This window comes from Canis lupus, chromosome 2 (assembly GCF_048164855.1).
Source record: "Canis lupus baileyi chromosome 2, mCanLup2.hap1, whole genome shotgun sequence".
Lineage (NCBI taxonomy): Eukaryota > Metazoa > Chordata > Mammalia > Carnivora > Canidae > Canis > Canis lupus.
The window spans coordinates 19,574,185-19,598,949 of NC_132839.1; the positions used below are offsets into that span (position 1 = coordinate 19,574,185).

Here is a 24,765-nt window from a genome sequence, read left to right on the forward strand (position 1 = left end):
TAGCCCCTGGCAGGCGCCGTACCCGCCCCGCCGGCCTCGCCTGACTCTTTCGGCGCCGGCAGGGGGAGCTTCGCGGCGCGCGGTGGGCGGGAGCACCTGGCGCCTGCCCCGCAGTCAGGCCGCCCGGGTGAGGACGCGGCCTCCGGTCGCCTCCGCTCTGCGGCAGGGCCCCGGCGTCAGCGCTGCCAGCGGCCGCGGGTGCGGGCGGGCGCTGCGGGCCGCGTCTCTGCGCCTCCCCCCGGGCTGCGGGCCGACCGCCCCGCGCCGCCGCAGCGCCTGGCGCCCGCGCGGCCGCACCCCTGCCCAGCATGTCCGCGCTCGAGTGGTACGCCCACAAGTCCCTGGGCGACGGCATCTTCTGGATCCAGGAGCGCTTCTACGAGTCCGGCAACCGCGCCAACATCTGGCTGGTGCGCGGTTCCGAGCAAGACGTGGTGATCGACACGGGCCTGGGGCTGCGCAGCCTCCCGGAGTACCTGCACTCCGCCGGCCTCCTGCAGGACCTCGGGGCCGGGGGGGACGCGGCGGGCCGGCCCCTGCTGGCCGTGGCCACCCACGTGCACTTCGACCACTCCGGGGGCCTCTACCAGTTCGACCGGGTGGCGGTGCATCACGCCGAGGCCGAGGCGCTGGCTCGCGGGGACAACTTTGAGACGGTGACCTGGCTGTCTGACAGCGAGGTGGTGCGGGCGCCCAGCCCCGGCTGGAGGGCCAGGCAGTTCCGGGTGCAGGCGGTGCAGCCCAGCCTCGTCCTGCAAGACGGTAAAGGGCCCTCGGGCGCGCGCTTGCTCAGGGCGGGAGGGATGCGTGCTGCTGCAGCCCTAGGCTGGGAGGGATGCGTGCTGCAGGCCTAGGCCGGGAGGGATGCGTGCTGCAGCCCTAAACTGGGAGGGATGCGTGCTGCAGCCCTAGGCTGGGAGGGATGCATGCTGCAGCCCTAAGCTGGGAGGGATGCTTTGCTGCAGCCCTAGGCCGGGACGGATGCATGCTGCAGCCCTAGGTTGGCTCCTTGTCACATCGAGGAAACCCCGCCACTGTTGACCCCCCAGCCAGTTTCTTGCGTCGGGTACACTGGTAACCTCACAGGGGCTTGCGACTAGGGAGGTCCCATTCTTTTCTCTGAACACCGGTCTGGTTTCCAGGAGCTTTTTCTAGCGAAAAGACTTTTAAGAAATGACTCTTGATAGAGTTCACGACATGCTCTGTGCTTTCGAGAACGGCTGACTTCACGGGCTACGTCGGTGGTCGCCGCTGGGCATGAGCGATGCCCACCTGTAGGTTCAGAAAGCCCTTGGAGAGCAGCGGTTCCAGTCTGCTCGTGCAGCCTCGTCTTCCACATGGGTTTCTGTCCTTGATGTCGCCTCATTAGAGAAAAGCTTGATAGCGAACGTAAAAAAGTAGAATATGTGATTCTTACAGGATGACGATATATGGTCTGGTTTCGAGCAAGGCCTGAGAAAAATCAATAAGAAGGTTATTTCCGGTGATAGTGAAGTATGTGGTCTGATGCATGGAGAGCCTTGGGCTCTGTAATAAAAGACGAGATGCGGATCGGAGAGAAACTAATGGGATAAAATGTAAGAGTAGGGCCCCAGCCCTCTCAATCCCAAGCAGGCACTTACAATTGAGGTAATTAGCCACAAGAGCAATATTTGTATATTAATTTCCTTCTTTTCTTTTTTAGAATGCTTTGTTGATTTCATTTTATCTTCACAGCACGTTTGAAGCGAGGTGGCTGACCCCTAATTAAATGGCTTGCCGAGGGCAGCCCCGGTGGCCCAGTGGTTTAGCGCTCCCTTTGGCCCAGGGCCTGACCCTGGAGACCAGGGATCCAGTCCCCCGACGGGCTCCCTGCATGGGGCCTGCTTCTCTCTCTGCCTCTCTCTCTCTCTCTCTCTCTCTCTCTCTCATGAATAAATAAAATCTTCAAAAAAAATTTTTTTTAGATAAATAAATACATAAATAAATAAATAGGCTTGCTGAGAGTCCACAGAGCATGATAGTGACAAAAGCTAGGATTTGAACCAAGGTGCAATGGATTAAAGCATGTACATCATAAATACTACCCCATAAACATATTATGGTAATTCTGAGTAGGATGTGAAACCCCCTTCTCACATTTTTATCTTGAAACCATTTTATTTATTTATTTATTTTTTAAAGATTTTATTTATTTATTCATGAGAGACACACAGAGAGAGAGGCAGAGACACAGGCAGAGGGAGAAGCAGGCTCCATGCAGGGAGCCCGACGTGGGACTTGATGGACGTGGGACTTGATCCGGGGACTCCAGGATCACACCCTGGGCGGAAGGCAGGTGCCAAACTGCTGAGCCACCCAGGGATCCCCTCTTTTCACATTTTAATTACCAATTTTATTAAAACGTTCCTCCAAGAGGTAGAAAAATCCTGTTGCTGCAGCACAATAAGGCTACTTTATGACTGACCAATATGACAAATAATGTAATATCTTTACAAAAATCAGTTTATTGTATAAATAAGATCTTGATCACTGGAAATATAAAAAAAAAAAAATAGAAAGCAAGATTCTCTCCCTCACACCCCACCCAAAAAGTCTTTTCATTAAAATATTATATCTAAAGATTAAAAAAAAAAAAGACTGGTTATGTGGGAGTCATTATCTGACAATTTGAGGGGAAAGAAAAGTACATTCACAGTATTTCTTGTATTTCTTGATAAAATTGATACTTTTTAGAGATAGGATTTTCATGCACTTGATAGGTATTCAAAGTAAATTAATTATAGCACTGAGACCAAAAAAAAAATGTTTGCATTAGTATTTAATATATATTAACTGGTCTGAATGAATACATTATTTCTGATTTGTTTACTTTTGCTCCTGTGCCAGCAATAGGAAATCAATTGTGAAAGAATGTTTGTTTGTTTTTGTTTTTAAAGATTTTATTTATTTATTCATGATAAATAGAGAAATAGAGAGAGGCAGAGACACAGGCAGAGGGAGAAGCAGGCTCCATGCAGGGACTGATGTGGGACTTGATCCCACAACTCCAGGATCATGCCCTGAGCCAAAGGCAGAGGTTCAACCGCTGAGCCACCCAGCCATCCCAATTGTGAAAGAATTTTAAGAATTACTATTTTATAGATGAAGAGTCCAACCAGGCCTGAATATCCTGCCTAGGTCACATAGTCAGTTTGAGAGCTGGAACTAGAACCCAGGTTTCCTAAATTCCAGTTGATGGTGGTAGCATTATAGCATTTTGGAACTGCAGGGAGGCCTGGCAAGCTACTTGTGTGGTGCTTTACACCTCTGCAGGTGTGGAAAAAAAAGCTTAATATTTACCAAACACCTAAACTTGAAAATAGTGTGTTAAAATTAAAAGTTGTTTTTCATTAGAAGCAGAATGCCTCACCTCTCAAGTAGAATCTAATTTTCTCTTTTTCAGGAATATTAATTTCCTTTCTCTTCTGAATGGTGTGGCCTGCTAAAACTTGCTGTTATCATAATCCAAATGCCTTGAAGGAGATATAAAATATTTATATGAAAAACTCATACATAGTTACACACACACATGAACAGCACACACCCAAACAACATAAAGTCATTGCTTTAGTTACAGCATAAGGAGGCTGAAGTCATTAGTTTATTACATTACAGTTAATGACTTGATGTTCACCTGTCATAAGGCAGCATAAATCTGGGCACTGTATAATAACCCAAAAGCTGACTTTGGGTTATGAGAGACAAGGAGAGATCATCATCCAGTATGTCATCTTTGATGGAAAAACAACTCCCCCTACTAATAGTGAAATAGTGTCCTCCTATAAGAAGATAGATAAACTTTAGGTAAATAGAGCACCTTCTTCTTCACTGGGCACACATCTTTTTGTCTGTTTTTCACAATATTCAAGTGATATGAATTGTAGACATTTGGTCCCCTATTATATATGTTTAAACAATTTGCCCTGAGTCACCAAGATAATTACGCAGTTATGACAGGTGGACTTAAATCGTTTGGGGAGGTTAAAAACAAAAAATCGATTCCAGAAAGGTAGCAGATTGAAAAACACATCTATCTTGACTCCATCCCAAACCTAAGACTAGAATAAAGGGACCATGGTTTGTCTGTTTAACTATAAATCTCTATTGAATTATTTTAGACGCTGGAGAGTAAATGTGATGACTGAGTCAGCAGTTTTATCTCCTGACAGTGAGGGGAAATCAAGAGCCAATCCAGTTTGTACTGCAGGAACCTTAAAAGACCCAGGAATTAGCAGTAGCTGGTACCTTAGTGGAGGCAAAGGAAAGAATACTAAAATAAGTAGAATTAGTTGAAAACCATTTAAGAAACTGTTAAAATTCTGGAATGCCCATTCGGTTAGTGTGTTCTCTGGGGAGAGTAAAGCAGAGGAGTTTCTTGATTGAAGGATGCTGAGTACCTTTGAGCTCAGAATTCAGTATGGAAAACAGATGTGTGTGTGTGTGTGTGTGTGTGTGAGAGAGAGAGAGAGAGAGAGAGAGAGAGAGAATGTTTCCTACTAGTTTTCAAGAAGGATGAAAGCCAGATCTTTACTCCCTAAGTAGCAAATTGGAAGAATCTTATCTGGCAAATGTATTCAGCCCTGGAGGAAAAACTAAGATGATGATCCTTAAGTCAGTCTTTGGCTTGATGTCTCTACAGTGAAGCCTTGGTCAACTAGTTCCAATGCATGTGTTTTAAGCAGCCTTTTCATGCCCATTCTTAAACAGGCAACCAAGCATTATGAAAAATCTGAGAAAATCGTCTAACATGAGATCAAATACTGAAATACACAGCATAAAGCTAGTGAGAGCGGAAGACTATCATTAATAGCATCAGGGGATAACAGAAGCTATTGCATTCAAGATATCCAAGAGACGGCAGCCCAGGTGGCTCAGTGGTTTAGCACCACCTTCAGCCCAGGGCCTGATCTTGGAGACCACGGATTGAGTCCCACATCGGGCTCCCTGCATGGAGCCTGCTTCTCTCTCTGCCTGTGTCTCTGCCTCTCTCTCTCTCTCTCTCTCTAAAGAATAAATAAATAAAATCTTTAAAAAAAAGATATCCAAGAGATAATAGGATGCTTTATTTTTTTTTAAGATTTTATTTATTCATAGAGACAGAGAGAGAGGGGCAGAGACATAGGCAGAGGGAGAAGCAGACTCCTTAAAGGAAGCCTGACGTGGGACTCGATCCAGGGTCTCCAAGATCACACCCCAGGCTTCAGACGGCGCTAAACCGCTGCGCCACCGGGGCTGCCCAATAGGAAGCTTTAAAAATAAGCAACAGAACAGTATGTGCACACACACACACACACACACACACACACACACACACACGAGCTCTTGGAATTTAAAACGACAGAAGTTTCTTTTTTTTTTTTTTTTTTAGATTTATTTATTTCAGAGAGAAAATACTTGTGACAGGGGGAGGGGCAGAGGGTGAGGGAGGGAGAGGGAGAGAGAGAGGAGAGAGAAGCAGAAATTGCCCGCTGCCTGATGTGGGGCTCAACATGAGGGTTGATCTCGTGATCCTTAGATGATAATCTGAGCTGAAATCAATAGTCAGTTGCTTAACCAACTGAACCACCCAGATGCCCCTAAAATGGCAGAAGTTTCTTAGAAGAACTGGAAGATAAAGTTGAAAACCTTAAAAAGAAAAGAGCAGATAGGCAAAATGATGACTAGGAGAGGACCAGTTTGGAAAATTCAACATTGGAATAAAAGAAGCACAAGTGGAATAGAGAAAGTGGGGGAAAAGAAAACATAACAGATTATTCATGAAAATATCCCATAATTAAGAGACATAAATTTTCAGATTGAGAGAACCCACAGAGTGTCTAGCATGAATGAAAACACACCCAACCAAAGGCATATTATTGTAAAATTGCAGAATACTGGAATCAAACTTCCAGAAATTTTAATTTAAAAAGTCATTTATACAGGGGCACCTGGAGTGGCTCTGTCGGTTAAGTGTCCAACTCTTCCGTTTCAGCTTAGGTCATGATTTCAGGATCCTGGGATCAAGCCTTGTGTAAGGCTCCGTGCTCAGTGGGGAGTCTGCTTGAGATTCTATCTTGTCTCTGTCACCACCCCCCACACATACTTCTCTCTCTCTCTCTCTCTCTCAAATAAATAAATCTTAAAAAAAAAAGTCATCTGCACAGATCATAATGGCTTTGGAGCTAAAGAAGGAAAACTATGCCTTATTTGAATACAATTTATTTCCAGCTTAGAATTCTGCATCCATTTCACTAACAGTCATATACTCAAAAAGATTGTTTCCCACATGCTGTTGCTTAGAAAGTTACTACTATATAATTTTATCTTGGGCAGCCCGGGTGGCTCAGTGGTTTAAGTGCCTGCCTTCAGCCCAGGGCGTGATCCTGGAATCCTGGGATCAAGTCCCACGTCGGGCTCCCTGCATGGAGCCTGCTTCTTCCTCTGCCTATGTCTCTGCCTCTCTCTCTTTATGTGTGTCTATCATGAATAAATAAATAAAATCTTTAAAAAATAATAATAATTTTATCTTAGTTACTCCCTTCAAAATAAGGAAGTAAAGCAAGAGGGAGACATGAAATACAGGAAACAAGAGATTTAATACAAGAGATAGTTGGAAGGAAGCATCAGGATAATGGCAAAGATGATACTTTGAACAATGATACTATGCCAGGCATAAAGACCTCCACATTGGAGCTGTTAAATCATTACTCTTTTGCAGGGTGAGAGGATGAGAAATACATAGTTCCAAGAGATGAAGAGTAAAAGAGCTAAAAATTCATGTATTTCGTAGTGGAAGTCAATCAATATCATCTAAAATTTAAAAACCAAGAAATGGTAATACATGAATGAAATCAGTACAGTGTATCTAATTGGTAAATCAAGAAATGAAATATAAAAATTATTTAGAGATGGGTATATCCAGTAGAGGCAGCTACCAGAAGAAAAATTGTTAAAAAGTGGTGGATTCTTGGAGCAGGATTGGAGACAGAGTCAGAATGGAGCAAGTAACTTTTTCTTATATTTTAAGCCCTTCTAGGATATCTTAATTGAAATATGTACATATATTTCTTTGATTAAAAATGAAGTAAAAGGTTGGGGAATACCAAGATGGGAAAGGGTATTTGAGAAGCCTAGAGAAGTTTAGTATGGCTGCAATCTGATACAACTGGGTCAGGGTGAGGGCTTGGAAAGATATTGTTCATGAATGTGTATTATATATTTATATATGGCATTTATATATAAATACATTTCACAGGCAATTCTGATTCTTGTAAGAGCAGTCATGATGAAATTATATATGTGAGCATTATAAGCATATGGGAGGCATTTATAAAGCCACAGAGTAATGGCAGATCTACTGATATTTAGCCATCATGACCTTATCAACTGCTTACAATTGGTATCCATTTTGATAGGTGGGCACTTATGACTTACCTTGCTAAATATCTTGAATATCACCTGGAAAGATCTGTAAGATTCCAATTAGCTACAGCTGTTTTTTGGGAGGGTTTCCCTCACTCCCCTTCTTTCTATACACTTACAAAAAAATCGATCTCCAACAACTATTATGTTACACTAACTTAGCTATAATTTCTTACCTTACTTGCCAACCATACATAAATGACAGTGGTTTGTGATTCCCCAGAGGCACTTTAAATATAGAGCAACTATCTTGTAAAGGAGGCTGGCCCCTTATGACTAGAATGCAGAAAAAGTTGAGTGTCTGAATCCATCTTAACATAATTACTGCGATTCAAGAAAATACCAGAACAATCCCTGTTCTCACTCCTGGCCCCACTGAACTGTTTTGTCACTATGGTGTTTTGTTTGTTTCTTTGTTTTTTTTCTGAAAAGTTTCTACAAATTCAATCATATATGATCTTTTGTGTCTGTCTTCTTTCATGTGGAATGATGTTTTGGAGATTTGTCCATGTTGTACCTTTTAATAATTCATTCCTTTCTCTTGCTCAGAAATAATCCATTTATGGATATAACATATTTACTCACCTGTTGAAGGAAATTTGAATCTTTCATTTATTTGAGAGAGAGAGAGGACTTGTGTGCATGTATGAGTACGGTGGTGGGACAAAGGGAGAGAAAAAATCTTAAGAGGCTTCATGCCCAGTGCAGAGCCCAACGAAGGGCTCAATCTCACAACCCTAAGATCATGACCTGAGCCAAAATCAATAGCTGGATGCTTAACTGCTGAGACACCCAGGCACCCTTGGTTTCAGGCTGTTACTAATAAAGCTGCCATGAACATCTGCATGCAAGTCTTGTGTGGATGCATGTTTTCATTTCCCTTGGTAGATACCTAAGAATGGAATTCCTGATCTTATGGTAAGTGGACGTTAATTTTTTAAGAAAGTTCCTGTTTGTCAATGTAGCTATACCATTTTACATTCCCAAATGCATCCCAAACTGGATGAGAGTTCCAGTTTCTCCACATCTTTGTCAACACTTGATTTTGTCAGTCTGTTTTTATGTTAGCCAGTCAAGTGAGCAAGTAGTGATATTTCATTGTGGTTTAATTTGCATCTCCCTAATAACTAATTAATTTGAGCATATTTTCAGGTACTTATTTGCTATTCAAATATCTTCCTTGTTAAAAGGTCTATTAAAATCTCTTCTTTTAAAAAATTTTTATCTTTTGGGCAGCCCGGGTGGCTCAGCAATTTAGTGCCACGTTGGGTCCAGGGCCTGATCCTGGAGATCCAGGATTGAGTCTCACGTCAGGCTCCCTGCATGGAGCCTGCTTCTCCCTCTGCCTGTATCTCTGCCTCTCTCTCTCTCTCATGAATACATAAAATCTTTTAAAAAATAAAAAAAATAATAAAATTATCTTTGTATTATTCTTGAGTTATAAATATTCTTCATGTATTTGGAATTCAAGTCCTTTATCAGACGTATGTTTTGCAAATATTTTCTCCCAATGTATACCTTGCTTTTTTTCTTTTTTTTTTTTTTAAGATTTTATTTATGTATTCATGAGAGACACAGAGAGAGGCAGAGACACAGACAGAGGGAGAAGCAGGCTTCTCACAGGCAGCCCAATGCGGGACTCCATCCCTGGACCCGATTCACCCCCTCAGTGAAGGCAGACTTTCAACTGCTCAGCTACCCAGGCATCTCGCCTTTTTGCTTTCTTAATGGTATATTTTTAAGCAAGAATGTTGATAACTTGGATGAGTTTAATTAGTCATTTTTCTTTATGCTTTATTTGTGTCATATCTAGCAGCTATGTCTAGCCCAAGATCCAAAGATTTTCTATTTTTTTATTTGCATTTTTTCATATACCTTTTAAATTGAGATTTCCAATTTCTGCAAAAAAGGTCAAGATTTTGACTGAGATTATATTAAACCTATAGATCTATACTTATGATTACAGTAGCCCTTAGCCATATGAGACTTACCTAAATACAAATTTGAGTTACTTAGGATTGATTAAAATTAAAATTCTAGTGCATTTGACTTATTTCAAGTACCATTAGCCAGAGGCTAGTGGCTACCCTATTGGACAGTGTTGATACAGAATATTTCAGTAATCTCTGAAAGATCTATTGGACAGTGCAGCTATAGGAAAAATCAAATTTAAATACCATCTTAGCAATTTTGAGGCTTCCAGTTAAATGACATGGCATCCCTCTCCTTTTATTTAGGTCTTTAATTTCTCTTAATAGTGTTTTTATACTTTTTCAGTGTATAGATATAAAAGACATCTTTTATTAGATTTTCCTCCCTAAGTATTTTATTCTTCTTGATGCTGTTGTGAATGAAATGGCTTTTATTTTTTTTTAATTTTTATTTATTTATGATAGTCACACAGAGAGAGAGGCAGAGACACAGGCAGAGGGAGAAGCAGGCTCCATGCACTGGGAGCCCGACGTGGGATTCGATCCCGGGTCTCCAGGATCGCGCCCTGGGCCAAAGGCAGGCGCTAAACCGCTGCGCCACCCAGGGTTCCCTGAAATGGCTTTTAAATTCATTTTTTGATTGTTCACTGGTAATATATAGAAATACAGTTGATTTTTGTATCTTATCTTGTACCCCGTGACATTGTTAAACTTGCCTTTTAATTCTCTTTTTTTGTACATTTCTTAGAATTTTCTACAAAAAAATCTTATCTATGAATAAAGATAGATTTACTTCTTTTCCAACTCTGTGTGACTTTATTCTCTTTTTCTTGTCTTACTGCAGTGGCTAGAATCTTTAGTGTAATGTTAAATAGAAATGGCAAACGTAAACATCCTTGCCTTGTTCTTACCTTAGGAAGAAAACCTTTAGTGTTTCTATTCAGTGATATATTAGCTGTAGGTTTTTCATAGGTGCCCTTTATCAAGTTGAGGACCTTTCCTTCTCTTTCTAGTTTGCTGAGTTTTATCACTAGTAAGGGTTGGATTTTGTCATATGCTTTGCCACATCTATCGAAATGTTCATATGGCATTTCTCTTTTATTTTACTAATATAGTATATTACATTACTTGATTTTCAGACATCAAACCAAATTTACATATCTGTGATAAACCCCATTTGATCATTATTCTATTATAAATTGCTGTATTTAATTGGCCAATATTTTGATATAGATTTTGAGACTACTTTCATTATGAATATTGTTTTGTAGTTTTCTTTTTTTACATTGTCTTTGTCTAAAATTGCATTTGAAAACTTTCCCTCCTCATTGATACTCTGAAAGTCTAGATTCTTTCCCTGTCTTGAGTGATTGACACAATTGACCAATGAAGCCATCTTTGAGCCTGGACTTTTCTTTGTGGGAGATTTAAATTATTAATCAATTTCTCTGCTTTATATAGGTCTATTTAGATTTTCGATTTCTTCTTCAATCACTTTAGGTAATTTGTCTTTAAGAATATTTATTTATTTATTTATTTATTTATTTATTTATTTATTTATTTATTTATTTATTTTTATTGGAGTTCGATTTGCCAACATATAGCATAACATCCAGTGCTCATCCCGTCCAGTGCCCCCCTCAGTGCCTATCACCCAGTCACCCCATCCCCCCGCCCACTTCCCCTTCTGCTACCCCTTGTTCGTTTCCCAGAGTTAGGAGTCTCTCATGTTCTGTCTCCCTTTCTGATATTTCCAACTCATTTTCTCTCCTTTGCCCTTTATTCCCTTTCACTATTTTTTATATTCCCTGTATGAATAAACCGTATAATGTTTGTCCTTCTCCGATTGACTCACTTCACTCAGCATAACACCCTCCAGTTCCATCCACATCGAAGCAACTGGTGGGTATTCGTAGTTTCTGATGGCTGAGTAATATTCCATTGTATACATAGACCACATCTTCTCTATCCATTCATCCGTTGATAGACACCAACGCTCCTTCCACAGTTTGGCTATTGTGGACATTGCTGCTATGAACATTGGGGTGCAGGTGTCCTGCCAAGATTTCCTGCATCTGAATCTTTGGGGTAAATCCCCAGCAGTGCAATTGCTGGGTCGTAGGGCACATCTATTTTTAACTCTTTGAGGAACCTCCATACAGTTTTCCAGAGTGGCTGAACCAGTTCTCATTCCCAAAAACAGTGCAAGAGGGTTCCCCTTTCTCCAAATCCTCTCCAACATTTGTTGTTTCCTGTCTTGTTAGTTATTCACCATTCTCGAATCTATTTTAACTAAGTTGTCAAATTTGTTGACTTAAAGATATTCATAACATTCCCATATACTCCCTTTAATTTCCTTAGAGTAATAGTGATACCCTTTCTTTCTTTCCTAATTTTTGAACTTTGTGTTTTCTCTAATTTTTTTTCATTCAATTACTTTGTACTTAATTTGCTCCTTTTCCTAACTTCTTAAGATTGAAACTTTAGTTAGAAACTCTGATTTTAAACAGTTAACCCTTTATAAATAAGCATTGAAAGCAATAAATTTTTTTCTAAGCACTGTGTTAGCTGCATCCCATAAATTTGGATACATTTTATTTTTATTTTCATTCAATTCAAGAGATTTTCTAATCTCCTTTGGGATTTCATCCTTGATCCATAAGTTATATAGAATCGTGATGCTTACTTTGTGCATATCTGGGTATTTCCCATATTTATGTTTGTTACTAATTTCTCATTTGATTATGTTGTAGTTAAACAACATATTTTTATGATTTTATTCCTTTCATATTTTCTGAGACTTATTGATGGCCTCACTGTATACCCCAGTGAATATCCCATGTGCAGTAAAAAGAATATATGCTCTTTTAAGAAAAAGAATTTTATATATGTTACTTAGGTCAAGTTGGTTGATAGTGTTGTTCATGTTTTCTGTAGTCTTACTATTTATCTACTTATTTATTTTACAAATTATTTAGAGAGGAATATTTAAATCTCTAAGGATAATTGTTAAACTGTTTATTCTTTTTAAGATTTTATTTATTTATTCATGAGAGACACACACACACAGAGAGAGAGAGGCAGAGACACAGGCAGAGGGAGAAGCAGGCTCCATACAGGGAGCCTGATGTGGGACTCGATCCCGGGACTCCAGGATCACGCCCTGGGCTGAAGGCAAGCACTAAACCACTGAGCCACCCAGAGATCCTCTATTCTTTTGTTTTTTTTTTTTTTATTTTTTTGTTTTTTCCCCCCTATTCTTTTGTTAAAGATATTTATTTGAGAGAGCATGTGTGAGCAGGCTCTAGGGGAAAGGCAGAGGGAAGGGAGAGAGTCCTAAACTGACTCCACACTAAGCTGTCATGGGGCTCGATCTCATGAGTTTGAGATCCTGACCTTAGCCAAAATCAAGAGTCAGAGGATTAAATGACTAGGCTACCCAGGTACTCTTGAACTGTTTATTCTTATTTCAGTTCTATCAGTTTTTGCTTTGTGAATTTTAGTCTCTACTTTAGGTACAAGCACATTCATAATGTTTTAGTGTGTTGACTTAATGTATATCCTAATAAAATATACCTCTTTTCTATACTAATAGTCCTTATTTTGTCTAATATTAAAATAGCCACTCTAGATCTCTTATTAATCTTTATGTGGTATAACTTTTTCAACCTCTTTTTGTCTTTGACCTTATAGGTCCTCTCTTACAGACTGCATATGTATCTTGCTTTTTATTACTATTTTTTCAAGATGTTATTTATTTATTTGAGAGGGAGAGAGACAGTGCACACATGTGTATGGCGGGGGAGGAGGGTAGGTTCCCTGCTAAGCAGGGAGCCAGATAGGGGGCTCAATCCCAGGATTCAGAGATCATGACCTGAATGGAATTCAGACACTTACTCGATGAGCCATCTAGGCGCCCCATGTCTTTCTTTTTAAATCTATTTTGATAATCTCTGCCTTTGACTGGAATGTTTATCTCATTAACATTTAATGTAATTATTGATATAGTTGAATGTAAGTGTGCCATTTTGTTATTTGTTTTCTATGCCTTATTTCTTATCTATCCCTCTTTTCCTCTTTTATTGTTTTTTAGGTTTAACAAATTCTGATTTTTACACTGTTTTAATTCCTCTATTAACTTTTTAAAAAATATTTTATTTATTTATTCATGAGAGACACAGAGAGAGGCAGAGATATAGGCAGGGGAGAAGTAGGCTCCCCGCAAGGAGCCCAATGTGGGACTTGATCCCGGACCCCGGGATTACACCCTAAGCCGAAGGCAGATGCTCAACCACTGAGCCACCCAGGCATCCCCCCTATTAACTTTTTAACTATATGTCTTTGATTTTTTTTTCTGCATGTATATATATTTGCACTAAAGATAACCATATGGAACTTTAAGATTATGATGATTTACTTAAATTAGTACTGATTTAAATGCAGTGAAACAGCAATTTTGCACTCATACCTCAAAGAGCAGCATTCATGAATTGTGTCATCAGGACACTGGTACCATGGATTTACTGAAAAATTAGTTTTGTGGTCAAATAAGTTTGAGAAATGGTACAATCATATCTCCCTTCTGTATATCTACAATGTAGATTAGCATATTAAAAAGTTGTCAGAAGCCTTGCAGAAAAAAAGAAGCTGCTTCATTTTCCTTGAAGGAAAGGTTTCCAAAACTCTTTGACTACAGCATCTTCCCTTTTTTTATGTATCCTAACAACCTGCAGAAATAGTGTTTCACATAACTCACTTGACAAACACTAGTCAAGCAAACAATAGAAATGAAATATGGGCAACTTATTTTTAAATCATTAAGAAATACTGTATTTTTGAAATAAAATTAAGTGTCATCCTTCCCTACAACCTCTTTGAAACCATCTAATGTTCTTTTATTCTTTAAGTGATTGAAGCAAGTATACAACATGTTTATCTGTAAAATCTGTTTCCATTTGTAGGGGATGTGATCAACCTTGGTGACAGACAGCTCACTGTTATGCACATGCCTGGTCACTCCAGGGGCAGTATTTGCTTACATGACAAAGACCGAAAGATTCTCTTCAGTGGAGACGTCGTGTATGATGGATCACTGATTGACTGGCTCCCGTACAGCAGGATAAGTGACTATGTTGGAACCTGTGAACGTCTGATAGAATTAGTGGACAGAGGTCTGGTAGAGAAGGTGCTTCCTGGGCACTTCAATACCTTTGGTGCTGAAAGGCTTTTTCGATTGGCTTCTAACTATATTTCAAAAGCTGGGATATGTCACAAAGTTTCTACTTTTGCCATGCGATCTCTTGCGAGTTTAGCCTTACGTGTAACAAATTCTAGGACCTCACCCTAGTATCTATACTGATGACCTATTGTGATGAATTCTGTAAATTAATCAAATTCATTTTGTGCTGTTTAAAATGATTAATAGTGAGCATTTCAAGAAGTGCTTTATTAGCGAAAAAAAGATTGAGAATGAGTAAGCCAAAAGTTCTTTGTTTAAATTTTTTCCTTTCTTCCAAATAAGAAATCACTTAAATAAGCTTTATAATTTGCCAAGCTCTCGTCTTGTAATATTTGTCATCTTGTAATATTCCAGAAATGACACAGAAATCTATGTGAAAGCAAAGAGGCATTTTGCAGTAACAGAAAGAACTGTCCTTGCCTTCCATTTGTCTTATTTTATTTCCTACGTGACCTAGAGAAAGAGGCATAAAATTTTATGTTTATACTCCAAACTTGGTATTTTGAGTATATTCTTTAAAGATAAAGGTTCTTGAGTTTAAAATACATTAGGACTCAATACAAACATAAAAATTAATATTTAGAATGACAGCTAAAATAATCCATTGTTATGGCACAGAGTTTTTATGCTTCATTTATTTATTCTTAATGTAATTATGGTGTGTATTATATGTTGTATAATTTTACTTACAGAGTACAATGAATTTTGTTTTATTGCAAAGCTTTAAATATAAATTGCAGAGTGCTTCAGTAAAAAGCTACTATATAGCGTTGTTTGTTATGTGAGTGTAATATTTTCGATCATAAAAATGAAATTCAAATGTCTGTAATCTAATTACAAATTGTCAGATTTCTCAAAAGGACACTGTCAGGCAAATTTGAAAATATACACATTGAAAATAATTTTTTATTATATCCTATTTTAATATTAACAGCTATTATAAACAAAATTTTTCTTGTTAAATAGCAGCTTCACTATATGTATCATATTTTATAGTATCAGAAAACTATAGAGATCTACAACATCCTGATATAAATCATTCTTTTACTTACCATAACATACATGTGTACCACAGAAGGCTTTTCAGATGAATTGCAAAATACACATTAGATATTGACTTAGATTAATTGCCTTTTTTATCCTGATTCACAACACCTATTCCTGTTCAGTATTCTTTGTCTTGAATAAAAAGTCTACATTTATAAAGTTATAAGAAAGGTTACCCACTATTTAGTAAAATATTTTAGTTTGGTGCTCTTTATAATTTATTAAAAAGCCTTTTGGAATATTTCATAAAGGTTTTTTAAACAGGTTTTTCACTGCCTTTTTTATTATTGACATGTTCAAACCCAAACTGAGATAGCTTTGGAAACCAGATTTTTTAGTCTTAAGAAGGTTTAGGAAATTTTTATTTCTGAAAAATTAGTAAATGTTCCCACCCTATACCCACCCAGGTTCTTTAGTCTTTTATTCATTCAACACACACACACACACACACACACACACCATATGCATATACACAGTCACATAAATACATACATGCACAGTATTGTGCTAAACACTGTGGAAGTTTAAAAAGTCAAAGAGACTACATCTTAGCTGGAAGTAGAAAGCAAACAAAACATGACTAATATTATATGCAGGTTGAAGCTAATACAAATTACAGAATAGTTTCAGGGACATAAATGGAGGGATGTGGAGTTTGGTGAAGAAAAGATTCCTGAGGGAGAGGTTTTTTAGTCAGATTTGGAAAGATGATTTGTTGGGTAGTCAGGGTAGGGGACAAGAAGAGCCAAGAACAGGGATGGAAAGCATTGCTGTCTGAAGTAGGCTATTCCTTGTGACAATTTAAATTTAATTTTCAGGAATCTTAGATCATCCAAACACCAAGTATTTAGCATGAGAAAGGTGGGTTTGTGATTGTATATATGAGTCAAGCTGTACTGCCACCTGCCACCAAATGAGCATTCTCATTCAAGGCAGTAGGTCTGTTTCAATTGATAGTTCAACATCAAGAATATAGATTTGGTTCAGGGCAACTACAATCACTTAATGAGCCTTAAATATAGCCATTATTTTTATATCAGTAGCACAAAAGAAAACCAAAAGTCCTTAACCATTGACCATTTTATCATACTTTAGGACTTTTAAAAAAATCAGGGTATAGTAGGCACTAAGTTTTATTGAGAAATATTTAAGCCTGATGAAGGCTTTATTTCTTGAAAGTACAATTTTTCAAAACATGGTTAATTTTATTTTTAAATTTCCAATTTTTTTTCAGTTTTTCAAGTTGGACAAAAACATAAGACTGATATTTTGCTTTTGTTTCAGTATGAATAGATTGGGGAAAGGATCTATCATTCATTTAGTGCCCATGCTATGCATTTTAAAATATGCATTATTTGGTTTAATCCTGGCCCCGTGCCAAGAAGTAATTGACCAGCCTCACACAACATAACTTTGAACAAAGCTGGTAATTGAACACAGGTCTATCTGCCTCCCAAACTGTGCTCTTTCTCTTGTACCTGCACAATAACATAAAATTGGCAAAGTGTATTTTTACTTTTCCAGATGCCACATGTGCCAAGAATAAATCAAGTGATGTTAAGCATAATAATAGCATATTTTAAAAGAAGCTTTAAAAAAATATATTTTCACCCTGACAGTGACCCGTGTTATAATTTATGGTTTTGGAACTAAGAGTATGTAAGTATAATTCAAAGTTGTCAAAATGTAAGACATTTAGAAATAATTTTTATTTATATTGTTAATAACTTAATCTTTGGAAATTCATTTTCCTTGGTGTTTGCTTTTAACTAAGAAGTCTAAAAAAAACAAAAACCTTGTGTGTTATCCTGATATAGTTGAATAAATGACTATGTGTAGTTCTTATATGAATAGTAATATAATTGTGACATGCAAAAATTGTCTTATAATTTTCAGATACGTGTAAGTAAACATTTGTGTGATAAATATTAAAGTGGATGTTTTATTTCAATCTCTAGTTGGTATTTTTTTCTAATATTAGCAAATTCCCATTTAATTTCTAACAAGGATATTTCTTAGGTGAAGTGCAGTTTTGAAAATGTGTAATAAATAAGATATCAACTCTGTGGATAAGCATAAGGAATCCAGAAACTGAAAATGCCCATATAAACTTTTAATAGTTAATAAATATGGCATTTTTTACATTTTTTAAAATTTAAATTCAATTTGCTAACTAACATGTAGTATACACCCAGTACTCATCCCATCAAGTGTCCCCCCTCAGTGCCTGTTACCTAGTTACCCCATCCCCCAACCACCTCCCCGGTATTTTAAATCAATGGATAAAAGATAAACTAGAATGTATCCCAATTGTTACTGTGGGTAAAAAGACCCTCGACAACATAAAAATGAATTCCAAATGGAATAAAGACCTAAATTTGAAAAATGGAACCACATGTATATTAAAAGAAAATTTAAATCGTGATAAGAGATTACGATAGGGAAGATCTTTATATAGAAACAAAAAGCAGGATTATATCAAAGTTTAAAATGTCCTAGAACACAGATGCCATAAAGTGAAAAAGATAAATTAGAAGAAAATAATCACAAATTGTGTAACAGCAAAAAAAAATTTTTTTTAAAGCTATAAGGAATGCCTACAAATAATAAGAAAAAGGTCAATTACTATAAGGGAAGAAAGACCCTTCTTCTATCCTCAGGTTCTATGGCTGGGCCCAAGGATTAAACTTTAAAAAGACAAATTAATGAGAGCAAAGCATACAATTTTTATTGGATTTTAATATTTTTACATGTATGTAAAAGGCTTATATATATAAGAAATGAAAAAACCCAAAGAAGTGGATAGGATTGAGAGTTTGCATATCATTTAAACAAAGAACAATAAACTGTAGAGACTGATGAGACAGGAAAAGGGGGTTTGGGCTAGGGTTGATAAACTGTGGAAAAATGATTAGGAAATAGACGAGGGAAAATAATGAAAGACAAGGGTTATTCTAGAAGGTTTGTTGATATAGATTAATCTTGGTGTCAGCTCCCTGTCTCCAGTGATAAGAATGTTCTCTTGTTCCCGATACCAGGGAGGGCACCTTTCTCATGGGAAATTGTATGCCCCATTTTAGAGAGGGAAAAGTCAGAGGGACTTTCCTATATCTGCCTTTACCACTTGCCTTCACGGTCAATCAGTATGCCAAAGTGGCATATTTGGGGATGGCATGTTCTTTTCCCCTTTAGTACTACCTATTACAAAAATGGGTAAATTATATGAACAGGTTAGTCACAGAAGAGGAAACACAGGACAATAAACACACAGAATTATGCGGAACCTCAGCAGTAATCAGGAAAATGCATAAGTCATCAGACAGTTCACTGTAACCAGATAGGGAAAATTTGAGGACATGGAATACTGGCAAAGGTAAGGGTAAGTGGATATTTTCATGCTGTGCTGCTCAAAGTATAAAATGCTTCCAGCCACTTGGGAAGGGGGCAGTTTTGGAGTGTGATTTGGCACATTCTGATTTTGAGTTCAGAATGGGAGATGGAGCATACACCTTTACCTCTGCCCCTTTCTGAAACTTAGTAAAATGACAAGAAAATCTTTTTTTTTTTTAACTGGTAAAAACTAAACATCAAGAATGGCAAAGAAGACAACGGCATCAACATTCTGATCCTGAAAAGCTGATAGATGAACAAAAACTAACTTGGTAAACCCAAGAAAACAGAATGAATGCGGAAACCAAGAAGCAATCTTAGACAACACCCCTTCACCCCGACAAAAGGCTGATAAACTGAAAGTACCAGGCACTTCTAGGAGTTGTGGTAAAGGTCTTTTTTATTTAAATTCTCTGCAATTTAGACCACCAAATCCCTTCCTAACTACACTACTAAGCAATTTCCTCGCCCTCATCTTGGGGGGTAAAATTGGAGGCTATTTTAGATTTACCATGAAGTTAAGTAATCTGTAGCTAGGGGGTAGCACTTGCATGGACACCTGCCAAGGCTTGAGAGGGGCCCAAGAAATATGTTCAGATCGTCATTTTTTTTTTTAATTTGCAAAGATAAATTATTTTTTATTCTTTCTCTCCAAACCCCCAAATTGCATGTTTCAGGTCCCACAAAACTGTAATCTGGTCCTGACTATAGGTTTATTATGTAGAAAAGCTAAGGCAGGATCTCTATTCAGAGGAAACTAGACCTTGTTAAACTGGGGTCCTATGATGAAAAGAGAGGGATTTAGCAAAGGTTTATGTACAGTGAAAGTTTACATATTTAAAGTTCACACTCCCAGAGTCCTCTAACCTAGCTCAAAGAATGTTGGCAATTCTATCCTCCAGGCAAGAGATGGAAAGATCTTTTCTTAGAAATTTGACATCTATAGAGGTCTTAACATTGTTAAAATGTCAATTCTCCACAAATTGTTGTCTAGCTCCAGTGCAGTCCTTGTCAAAAAGAAAAGAAGAAAGAAAAAGAGAAGGAAGGAAGGGAGGGAGGGAGGGAGGGAGGGAGGGAGGGAGGAAGGAAGGAAGGAAGGAAGGAAGGAAGGAAGGAAGGAAGGAAGGAAGGAAGGAAGGAAGGAAGAAAGAAAAATTTGACACCTAAAAGACCTAATGATACTGAATCTGGGATCCCCAAAGAAAGAGCCCAGTGAAATCACCTTACAACGCAGTTCACAATTGTAGGGCCTCCGTTCCTTGCCTCTCTTACACATAGACCTCTAAAATGTTCTACTCTTAAGTTTAAAAATATACACCAAAGCCAACAACTTATGGAAAAACAAAAGAATAAAGGAAAATAAATGGTAAAAAAAAACACTTAAAGCAGTAAGAGAATTTAACAAAATAGCAATATATGACATCAACATTAAAAACCTATAGTCTTCACCAAAGAAGACATACCAGTGGCAAATAAGCAACTGAGAGGTTCTTAAATAGGTGAATGGAGGGCAGCCCTGGTGGCTCAGCGGTTTAGCGCCACCTGCAGCCCAGGGTGTGATCCTGGAGACCCGGGATCGAGTCCCACGTCAGGCTCTCTGTATGGTGCCTGCTTCTCCCTCTACCTGTGTCTCTGCCTCTCTCTCTGTCTCTATGAATAAATAAATAAAATCTTTAAAAAAAATAGGTGAATGGATAAACTGTACTATATCTAGATAATGGAATATTATTCAGTGCTAAAAAGAAATGAGCTATCAAGTCATGAAAAGATATGGAGGAAACAGAAATGCTTAGTACTAAGTAAAAGATACCAATCTGAAAAGACTACATGCTGTATGATTCTAACTATAATGATATTCTGGAAAAGGCAAACATTAGAGATGGTAAAAAGACCTGTGGGGGTGGGGAGGTCTGGGTGGTTCAGTTGGTTAAGCTTCTGATTCTTGACTTTGGCTCAGGTCACCATGTCAGTGTCAGGAGATCAAGTCCTGTGTTGGGCTCCATGCTCAGCAGGGAGTCTGCTTGGGATTCTCTCTCTCCCTCTCCCTCTGTTTCTTCCTACTGCACTCGTTTGTGCACTCTCTCTCTCTAAAATAATAAATAATTTTTTTTTTTTAAGACCTGTGGTTGCTAGGAGTTGGGGTTGGGGTTGGAGGAAGGGATAAATAGGTGGAATACATAATGATGGTTACAAGTCATTGTATAATTGTCAAACCCATAGAATGTACATCAAGAGTAAACCCTAATGTAGGCTGTGAACTTTGGATGATTATGATAGGTCAGTGTAGACTTATTAATTGTAACAAATGTTCCATTCTGATGGGGGATGTTGATGATGAAAGAGGCTATGCATGCTGAGGCAGGGAGCCTATGGGAAATCCCTATCTTCTACTCAATTTTATTATGAACATAAAACTCCTCTAAAAAAAAAAAGACTTTTAAAAATCTATAGTCTCTATTTATATGAACAAAAATGAATTCAAATATATAATTTATAATAATAATAATATGTACTTGAATATTTTTTAAATATCTAGGCATACACTTAAAATATGTAAGGAAACATATGTAAACATATCAGAAATATATATGAATATATATTTGAATATATAGGTTCAAAACACATAGAAGGAAAACTGTTTTAAAAAAATACTATGTACTTGGATAGAAACAGTGGGAGACAATTCTCCATAGGTCTCTCATGCTTCTGTGCAGCTGACAAACAGATACACTGACTGCCTTTGCTCCACACTATCTTTTTAAAAAGATGTTTATTGGGCACATGGGTGGCTTAGGGATTGAGCATCTGCCTTTGGCTCAGTTCACAATCTCAGGGCCCTGGGATCGAGTCCCACATTTGGCTCCTTGCAGGGAGCCTGCTTCTTCCTCTGTCTATGTCTCTGTGTCTCTCGTAAATAATTTTTTTAAAAAGAAAAGAAAATAGATGTCCATTATTAAGATATCATTTATGTACCATAAAATTTACCCTGTTAAAGTGTACAATTCAGTGGTTTTAAGTATACTCACTAAAATGTGCAACCAACATCACTATCTAACTCCAGAACATCACCCCAAAAAGAAATGTTGTACCCACTGGCAATCTCTCTGAATTTTCTCTCCCTGCCAGGCTCAGGTAACCACTAATCTACTTTCTGTCTCTAGGGATTTGCCTTTTCTAGCCATTTCAGATAAATGAAATGACACAGCATGTGTCTTTTGAGTCTGGCTTATTTCATTCAGTATGTTTTCAGGGTTCACTCATGTAGCCTGTATCACTATTTCATTTCTTTTTATTGCCAAATAATATTTGATCATATATACCACAGTTTGATTATTCATTTATTAGTTGATAGACATTTGGGCTGTTTCTACTTTTTCACTATTATTAAAAATTCTATGAACTCAAAGAAATATTTGTATGTGGCTGGGGACATGAGAGGCTAAATGGAACAGAGGGCAGCCAAGGCAGCAGAGCAAAGCACAGGTTCTTTTGATGTCACTTGTGATGAGTTGCAAGAGAAGAGTTGTCCAATCAGAAACGACACTTAATTTCTCCTGAGGTTAAATTTTTATATACTTCATGGGATGTTCCCGGGATTTGCCAATGCCTCATTTCCCATTATGAGTTTTAACTTAAGACACTGATCAAAATGACTAAAATATAATTCTATTGACTTTTTCTGTATTTATGAGGGACCTGGCAGTATGCTGCCTAGTAAAAGAAGACAACACTATATTATTATATTTTTAGTCATAATTTCAGTTATGTTTTTAAATGCTTCTTGCTGGGCAGCCCGGGTGGCTCAGCAGTTTAGCACCACATTCACCCCAGGGCGTGATCCTGGAGACCCGGGATTGAGTCCCACATTGGGCTCCCTGCATGCAGCCTGCTTCTGCCTCTGCCTGTGTCTCTGCCTCTCTCTCTCTCTCTCTCTCTCTCTCTCTGTGGCTCTCATGAATAAATAAATAAAATCTTTAATAAAAAAATGCTTCTTGCCAAAGTCTTACTTTATAATTTGAATCTAGTATTATATGGGCCAGTGGTTTCAACCTGGTATGGATATGGAGTTTTACATAAATAAATATAGATGTCCAGGACCTATGCCAGATATACTGAATCCAGTCATTTAATATTCCTGGTATACTAGGTATATTATTTCTCAGGATTATATGTTATAGTTCAATATTTTTTTTTCTTTTCAAAATTATGATCATCTATTTTCTGTTTGTTTTTTATGATCATCTATTTTTATGGATCCGTTTTAACATTCACTGACCTCTGAAAATAGGTTTAATCATTGTCTTAAGGACATTTTGTCAATTTTTTGGAAATGGCTTTATTTGATTTACATGCAATAGAAACAGCCAACTTCTTTGTTACATTTATCTTATTATGAGTACTCATTAGACCTTTCAAATTTGAAAATTATTAGTAATACATTAGCCATAGCCATTTTAAGTCTCTCATCTGTGAATAGTTTTGTTTTATTCTTATGGTGGCCTGAAACAACAAATCAGCTACAGGCCTCCGTGTGTGTATTTAACAAAGAAGGAATCATTTCAGAGCCCAATGGAAAAGGAATGTGCCAGCTACTTCAGACTATATTGACACTTCAAAGAACAGGCTCTTGGATATAGGCGTTTCATGATATCACTTGGACCACTTTCAGAGCATACTGGGGACTAAAGTCAAGATTCTAGAACCCTTTGTTGAGAAGCAGATGGCTTCACAAGATTGCCATTTCAAGATGTAGTGAAAAAGAATTTCTTACACAGTACTGAAAAAACTGATAAGGGAAATTTTTATTGTGGTTATTTGTTTAAAGTATTGTTGACATTATCTTAATGTTCTATTTTCTAGATCTATAAAGAGGCCCTTCTCTTTCCTTCTTAAGCTATCTGTAGTCCACAGCAATTTAATAAACTTTTTGTAAACTGAAAATATTTTAAAAGATACCAGCTTCTCATTGACCACACCCAGCCCCAACATTCAGACACTCTTAATGATACACGTATTTTGCAAGGTACTATAGTTATTTGCATGGTTTCAGTGAGAATCTGTCCCCCTTTTTGTTAGGATGTAATTGGAAAAATCATTAATGAGGCACTACAATGTCATATTTAAGAATGGAACTCATTTAATTAGATATTATAGGCCCCTTTTTGGGAATTAAAACTACCCTTACTTGTGCACCCATTGCCTACTGAGTCCCTTCAGGAAAGCCGGCCTGTGCCTGTCTTGCACAGTCTCTGCTATAGAATGAAGTTTGGGTCCCCCAAAGTTTGTATGTTGAAACCTAATCCCTAACATGCTGGTATTTGAGATGGAGACTTTGGGAGGTGATTAGGTCATGAGAGCAGAATCTGTATGAATGAGATGAATGGCCATACAAAAGAGCTTTCAGAGAGTTCCCTCATCCCTTCTGCCTTGCAAGGACACTGTGAAAGGGTGATTGTCTATGAACCAAGAAGAAGGGCTTCACCAGACATGGAATCTGCCTTGATCTTAGACTTCTCAGCTTCCAGAATTGTAATACATTACTGCTGTTTATAAGCCATCTAGTCTATAGTATTTTTGTAACAGTAACCTGGAGGAACCAAGACAGTTTCAGACTTACAAGTGGTAAGAAATTTGTTTCCTGGCAGACCAGAAACATTAGGATATTTTGGATACTTCAAGAAGGAGAGATTCTCCCAAATTAATGGATACTGTTTATTGAAATGCAAGTCGGAGAAT

The 24,765-nt window shown here is 38.0% G+C and overlaps 2 protein-coding genes across 2 annotated transcripts in view; one reads left to right on the top strand and one right to left on the bottom strand.

The window, feature by feature from the left end:
• POLR3G (RNA polymerase III subunit G) overlaps positions 1–24,765 on the bottom strand; it is a 104,150-nt gene that overhangs the window by 43,121 nt on the left and 36,264 nt on the right. The window lies entirely within an intron of this gene.
• Positions 89–17,590, top strand: MBLAC2 (metallo-beta-lactamase domain containing 2). Its single transcript, XM_072792132.1, has 2 exons — positions 89–762; positions 14,315–17,590. The coding sequence occupies exons 1-2, from the start codon at positions 309–311 to the stop codon at positions 14,698–14,700; spliced, it is 840 nt and encodes a 279-aa protein (XP_072648233.1). The 5' UTR covers positions 89–308; the 3' UTR covers positions 14,701–17,590.

Coding starts and splice junctions, on each gene's coding strand:
- MBLAC2 (XM_072792132.1), top strand. CDS start 309: ATGTCCGCGCTCGAGTGGTACGCCCACAAGTCCCTGGGCGACGGCATC. Junction 763..14,314: donor CAGCCTCGTCCTGCAAGACG/GTAAAGGGCCCT, acceptor TTCCATTTGTAG/GGGATGTGATCAACCTTGGT.